Source organism: Habropoda laboriosa, unplaced genomic scaffold (assembly GCF_001263275.1).
Source record: "Habropoda laboriosa isolate 0110345459 unplaced genomic scaffold, ASM126327v1 scaffold9, whole genome shotgun sequence".
Taxonomy (NCBI): domain Eukaryota; kingdom Metazoa; phylum Arthropoda; class Insecta; order Hymenoptera; family Apidae; genus Habropoda; species Habropoda laboriosa.
The window spans coordinates 673562-681332 of NW_017100191.1; the positions used below are offsets into that span (position 1 = coordinate 673562).

The window sequence follows — 7771 nt, forward strand, 5'->3', positions numbered from 1 at the left end:
CAGAACCTTCAGGTCAAAATACGCCGCGAAGTGTCTAGGGCCCAGTATAAAGGGTGAATAAGTTCGCGGGACATCGGAGGGTCCTTATATACCTGCGGTACCCTCTCCCCAAAGTCATTAGCAAAATCGTCCGTTAGGTCAGGCGGGAAATTTTCGCGGGAGATTTTCGCGGGAGATTTCCGATATCGTAACACGGTATAATTTATCAATTTTCACAATTTTGTTATAAATTTATACTTCCGACAATTTGTTATAACATTGCATATAACAATTTATACGTTTTTACAATATTCTTCAATGGAAACATAGGTTTTAGCGTTCTCGTTACTTACTCGTGGTTAAATTAATTTCGTAGGGATTAAAAATCAGGTTGACCTGTGGTCGTAGATTAAAAATAGTGATAGTACAGCTAAAATTATCGTGTTAAATAATTCTTTTCCTACGAATCAAAAATGTATTCAACGTTTGTTTGTTATAATATCGTGAAATGAATTATATTACACATTTTCTCTATTCACACTGAATTTAAAGATTATAACGATTAAAAATCAAGTTGACCTGTGGTCATTTATCAAGAATAATCATAATAAAGCTGAAATTATTGTGTTAAATAATTTTTTTAATACGAATTAGGAATTTATTCAACGTTTGCTTGTTACTACTTGTTACAGTATACTGTCTCGCAATGTAAATTTAAGTAAATTAGGTTGAACTGCACAGAAAATGCACAGAACTGCACAAATAATTTATTTCATGGTATTGTAACAAGCAAACGTTGAATACATTTTTCATTCGTGTAAGAAGAATTATTTAACACGATAAATTTAGCTGTACTATGGTTATTTTTAATCTACGACCACAGGTCAACCTGATTTTTAATCCCTACGAAATTAATTTAACCACGAGTAAGTAACGAGAACGCTAAAACCTATGTTTCCATTGAAGAATATTGTAAAAACGTATAAATTGTTATATGCAATGTTATAACAAATTGTCGGAAGTATAAATTTTTAATAAAATTGTGAAAATTGATAAATTATACCGTGTTACGATATCGGAAATCTCCCGCGAAAATCTCCCGCGAAAATTTCCCGCCTGACCTAACCGACGATTTTGCTAATGACTTTGGGGAGAGGGTACCGCAGGTATATAAGGACCCGCCGATGTCCCGCGAAATCATTTACCCTTTATACTGGGCCCTAGACACTTCGCGGCGTATTTTGACCTGAAGGTTCTGAGATGTGAATAGAGTGGTCGGGGGCTACTAGCTAGTCTATGTCCACCCTGTACACACTCAGCCTTCTTGTAACACTTGTATACATTAGAATCAATTAGAATTTCTATTACTAATTATTAAACAAATTTTAACAATTACCGGCACTCGCTAGGCACGTAATATCAGACTTTAAATACTCGACTTCGAACTTCGGTTTAGTCATAATTCTATTAATGTTATAATAACGTATAATTTATTAATTTTCACAATTTTATTATTAATTTATACTTCCAAAAATTTGTTAAAACATTACATATTATTATTTATACATTTTTGCAAGTTTCTTTGACAAATAAGTACGTTTCAACGATCTTATTACTTTCTCGTTGTGAAATCAAGTTCGGAGGATTAAAAATCAGGTTGACCCTTGGTCGTAAATTTAAAATAGCCATAGTGAAGGTGAAATTATTATTTTAAATAAATGTTTCTATACGAATTAAGAATCTATTCAACGTTTGTTTGTTGCAATACCGTGAAATAAATTGTATTATATATTTTCTCAGTTTAGACTGAATTTAAAGTTCGTAAGGATTAGAAATCAGGTTGACCTGTGGTCGTAGATTAAAAATAGCCATAGTGAAGGTAAAATTATTACGTTAAATAATTGTTTTTATACGAATTAAATATTGATTCAACGTTTATTTGTTGCAATACCGTGAAATAAATTGTATTATATATTTTTTCTGTTTACACTAAATTTAAAGTTCTGTTTACATGTTATAACAATTAGAATGTAGACGTTTTGCCGTTTCACGGTTTTTCCTCTGTTAATTATGTGTTTATAAATCATTTCAAACTAAAGCAGCACCATGCCCACCCTTAATTAAACCGTCTCAGTAGTTTACCGTAATTAAGAATCTATTTTCGGGATTTATACGAGAATTTTTGAATTTTAGTAAATACTAGAGTCAGTGCATCGCGTATTGAAATAATAGCTTCATTCCTAGTTCGTTTATTATTGAATATTTTTACGCGTTTAACTTATGCTTCTCCCCAATTCTCGTCGCGTATTTTATTCAAATTTTCTTATATTCTAGAATCGAAAAAGATACGAATTCGCGTTTTTTCTTTTGATTCTTTCAATTTTTCAATTGCATTACGCATTATTGCAATAATTTCTATCGTTACATTTAATTCTAATTGTTTAGCAGCTTTTCTGCTGCTATCGACCCTACATTTTACTGACACTTATGCTATTGACTCTACATTTTACTAACACTTGTGGAATCGACCCTACATTTTTTTTTTTACGTGGAGGTAGGCCGACTCTATGTGATAAACAATTGGCAACCAAACGGTGGCTCTTCCTCTACATTCGACGGATAATGTGTACAGGGATTTAATGTAACTTTTTAGCAATTTGTTTTGGTAATTCATCCAAAGCGATATATTATGAAATTAAATTAATCACTCGATAAGTATTAACATTATATTGTTTCCTCGACATGGCCATGGTGGTCATCAGTGACTGGAGTGCCTCAAATGTTTAGAATAATTAAAATAAAATAAATGTTGTCAACTAAAAATTTTGAACGTCATAGCTAGCTAGACATTATTTTCAATTGAAAAAAAAATTATAAAGCATAATACTATAATCCAATGCTTAAAATGTATTTTCTTGTGGCCGCCTGACAGCAACCTGTAAATCTGGCATGACCGTGAACGTGTTAATAAGTAAATGTTGTTCAAATTATGTCGTGTTTTATGTCATTTTCATCAGAAAAATCTCATCCATATGTTAAGAAAAATTTCGGGATAAAGTAACGTAAAATTAAAAAAGTTGATATTTAAATCGTTTGGTTGCCTCGACTCACGTTTCATGCTTATCTTTTATTCGTTGTCCTTGTCTACATTCGGCAAACTACAATGGCGAGCGCGAGGCTCGAAAACGTAGTCCCTGATTCTACGAGTGTCAGATTTAGCTTCCTTGCGGTCTGACACTTCCTCGTGCCAGGAAAGTGAACTAGTAAAAGCACGATCTCGATAGTGCTAATTTTTGTGAAACATTTGTTCCCTCGATTGTTAACGATCGTGTTAGAAATAATCTCGAACAGAAGTCACACGTAGCTCGGCGGTTGGAGTTCGGGTAGAAATTATGTTTCGTTTTTTTCTGGTCTGTTAACTCATCGGTGGAAAATGCCTGTATTAAGTTTTCTTTCCTCATTTCATAGTTTTTACCTACAATCTTTGTTTCATTTTTATTCGGCACTTTTCTTTCTCGTAGAAATTTTATAATACCACGAAATGTTATCAATCAGCTGATTACCTACCCCGACATTCTATCAGAATTACAATTCCACGTTCCCACCTCTCACCCAAGAATACATACTATATTCTACAGAAAGACTCACCGGACTCTTTATGGGAAATTTAACTCCTTAAATCGTTTATGCACCAACGCGAACAAATTTTGCAATAGTCTTCATTTTTTCGGGATTTCTTATCTATCGTTTAAACACTCCGTTCTAACCGCTGTAAATAATCCTTAATTTACTCTTTGTCTTGCGTGTTATTCTGTTATATTTCTGTTTTCTCATTTTATTCTATTTTATTTTATTTCATTTATTTTTCTTTCTCTTTTCCTCTTCTTTGATTTTCTTCGTTATTTTGTACTGTACATTATACTACTGTTTTGTGTGAATTTCAACCCGTTGATTAACAATCAAATAAAATAAAAATAAATAAAAATTATGTTACGTTTCTTTGGTCTGTGTCAACTCATCATCAGTATAAAATGCCTTTGTTAAGTTTTCTTTTCTTACTTCGTAGTTTTTAGCTGTAATTTCTTGTTTTTACTGGAAAATTTTATTTGTCACTTTTGGGGCTAAATTTGCAATATTTCAGAGTGTGTTTTTGACTTTCCTTGATAATGGGGAATTCGATCGCCAGTGTGATCAGTGCAGAACGCTCGAATAATTTGACGACTTCACTCGAACTGTATAGGATTCAATTTGGTTAATCGCGTGCGGCAAAATGCACCCTTTACTCATTTAACGAGTCGCAATTGCTTCTTTCGCCCGTATTTACACGTCCCTTTCGTTTATTACAGAACTCGCGACTGGATGTTACTTACTACCTTGAGGAGAATTATACACCTTGTCGACCTTCCTTCGGTTCGTCAAACTGCATCGAGAACCAAAACTTAACCTTACGTAGATTCAAACTTCCATCCTACTTAAATGGGAACAAAAAAGGAAAAGACACTTGCATTTTGTACGAAAAGAGACGTTTATTTCTACGATGCAAAATGAGCGTCGAGTTACATGTACAAAAGAAACGGACGAATCGATTATCAGAATAGAAAGAAACGATCTCCGACGTGTCGGAGAAACGCGCGATCTTGTCGATTCATCTTTCGAATGTACACCATCGAATCTCACCGATTCGAAAACGCCAAGAGAAGAAACAGGCAGCCAAATCGCCTGGTTACTCCAGGGGAACAAATCTTCGCGTCATCGGGGACGTAGTTATAACGATATATCCGAAGAAAATTGGAGAGGGAAATAAACAAAATTCGAACGGAGGAGCGTGATGGTCTCTTTCTGATGGTCTGCTTTCAGGAACGTTCGGCGATTGTCCCTCGAGGATTGCCCCGAGGAAAGTCGTTTGTCGTTTGAGAGGAACTTTCTCTGTTAGCCGCGGGATCCAACGATCGCTCAGATTTCTATCAAACGTCGAGCCGTCTCACCGTGATGACCAAAGCTAGCTCCCAGGAGTCCACGATTTAGGGCTGTTGAATTTACCAGCCACCGGAGTAGCCGTGGGAGTAGCCGCCGCTTGGCCAGCCTTGTTTGTACTGCTCAAGAACGACTGCTGGTTGCGCGATCTGGACTGGGATGTGCTTCACGACTGGAACGGCGTAGGGCTGGGGTACTTTGACGGGGTACGGGGCTGGCACTGGGACCTTGACCGGAACGCTGACTGGAACAGGAACTGGCCTGTCAACGGGAATTGGGACATGCTTGGTCACCTCGACTGGGTAGGGTCTTGGCACGTGGACAGGGTAGGGCCGGTCTACGGGCACGGCGACTGGTACCTGGAGAACATCACGAGAATATTGTCATTAATTCGACGATTAGAGTTTCTTTGGTCTTCGACTTCTCGAAGTTTGGCAGGATCGAAGATCGGAAATCTTGGTAGAATTAACGTTGGAAAGATTGACCGGGTCAAAAATGACCCATTGCTAGTTTTTCCAAAAAAAAAAAAGAAGTAAAGACACATATTCGATATTGGTGAGTGTTACCGTTTGTTTTCAATTTGACTGACTTTGCAGTGAAAGACTTAACTGGAAGTTATAGAATTTCTTTGGTCTTTGATTTTTCGAAGGTTAGCAGGATCGAAGATAGGAAATGTTTGTATAATTAACCCTTTGCACTCGAGTGGCAACAGAGAAGCGACATTATTGTCTACCACTTGGTAAAAAATTAATTTTACCGGACAATAGGTCTATGGGCCTCTCGTAAATGTCTAAGCAGCGAAATGGTTTGAAAGAAGCAATCTGTAATGAACTGTTGCAAGATGTTGTGTAATATAAAAATACATTAAATATAGAAATGAATCTGATTTGCAATTTACCCATAGCAAAAAGAGCTTCGAGTGTAAAGGGTTAATAGAAAGATCGACCGGGTCAAAAATGACCCATTGCTAGTTTTCCAAAAGAAATAGAAGAAAGAAACACATGTTCGATACTGGTAAGTGGTATCGTTTGTTTTCAATTTGATTGACTTTGCAGTGAATTTGAAAAATTCGATTCTGAAAAGTTTCTGGTGGGTCATTTTTGACCCAGGTACTTCTAGCGTTGAATGACGTGACTTAGGTGAAACTTTAAGCTACGACGAGCTAGAGTGGAGAACATTCGTGAGAGTAGGCAGAAATGTTGGTATAACGCGAGATTACGATAGTTTCTACAATTTTAATATATACGTTTACCAATGCAACTTTGTCTATTACCCTACTCTCGGTCACTTTATTGGAGAAAAGTCGGAGTTTCGTAATTTCAGATCATATGTATAGTGTGGCGAAACGCGCGTAAAATCGTTTCGCGAAGTTTTCCGAGAAACCAGGCACGCACATGTGGGATTTGTACTATTCCCGGCTTACGAAATCTCAGCACTGGTTCACATTGAAACGTTAATTGACGTCCGATGATGAAGGCAATCACGCGAGCAGATATTCCGCGATAAACAGAGCGTGATTAGGTGCTCCAAGTCCCCGAGGTCTTCGTTTCATAGCTGGTCACCTTGGTTCCGATATGAACGCGCATCAAAATCACTCTCTTTTTGCAAATAGTCCCGCCTAAACTGTGACATAACTGTCTGACCGAGTCACTCTCGATTTCACACCACGATGACACAATCTTCTTATTTCACGATCCTTAACCGGCGTCTATCTCTAAATCTGTCACTGCCTCTATTTTTACGTATCTACGAGACTTTGTCGTAGAATAGGATCGAGAAAAAATTTGTTTTACCTTGACCGGGACGGGAACCTGTTTCTCAACTGGAACAGGGACAGGTTGTGGCACGGGAACAGGGACTTCCTTGGTCACAACTTGGCTGATTCCAATTGGTACACCTACACCTACACCTGCACCATATCCACCATATCCACCATATCCACCATATCCACCATCTAGACCACCGTATCCTCCGTAGATTCCTCTCTTTTCTTTTTTCGTCTCCTCAGCGTTCTGTTCTTGGGCGAAGGCTACCGCCACGAGGGCAAAAATGAAGAAGAGCTGGAAGAAATGCGACAGATTTTTACAGAATCTCAACTACAACCTAACCTTAGTGCAGCCTTCGGGTCTTTTTCGACCCGATAACTTTCGCCGTTATCAAGTCTACGTTCCCTTTAATATTGTATCGAAAGTTTATCGTCTAGGTTCGTATTTGCTACACATCAGGTCTTCGGGTCTTTTCTGACCCAAACACCTTAAGCGTACAGTCGGTAAGGAAGTGACGCACTAGGGTTAACTGTAACTTCGGAAAAATCACTCTCTCATGGTAACGAAAGTTACAAGTTCTAAAGATTCTTTTCCGTTTTCACTATTCGAGCTCACTGATTGTACGAAGGTGAGAAACATTCTCCAAAGTAATCTCCGTGCACTTAGTTTCAATAGAAGTAAACTTTGCGAAATTTGAGAATGACACGTGTGCCAACCCTCCACGATGAATTCGGTCCTGATCCTCAGCAATGACTGATCCTCAGGACCGTTTCAACCTATCCACACACACGCCACCAGTGCTCACCTTAGCGTTCATGGTGTTGCGCTATTGGACTTGGTTCGTCGTTGTTTTGCGACTGATGAGATACCAAGAAGATCCACTGCTTTTATACGGTGAGACGACCACGACGAACCCTTGAGCAGATCGGCGGTGGTGGGCAGTGGCGGGCCACAAGAACGGCGAAAAGAAATTGGCCGTGGGGGGCGGGAAGGGGTCCACCAAAATATCAAGGCGAAGCTCTTTCCGCTCCTTTTTCTTGCGAAAGATAAAT

The 7771-nt window shown here is 38.0% G+C and overlaps 1 protein-coding gene across 1 annotated transcript; it reads right to left on the bottom strand.

Annotated features, from left to right (window-relative positions):
* Positions 1-4804: 4804 nt before the first annotated feature.
* On the bottom strand, positions 4805-7536 carry LOC108580385 (cuticle protein 12.5-like). The gene is made up of 3 exons (XM_017944120.1): positions 7525-7536; positions 6747-7013; positions 4805-5312 (listed from the first exon to the last, which is right to left on the bottom strand). Exons 1-3 carry the CDS (start codon positions 7534-7536, stop codon positions 5016-5018), a joined length of 576 nt encoding a protein of 191 aa, XP_017799609.1. The 3' UTR covers positions 4805-5015.
* Between the last annotated feature and the right edge of the window lie 235 nt (positions 7537-7771).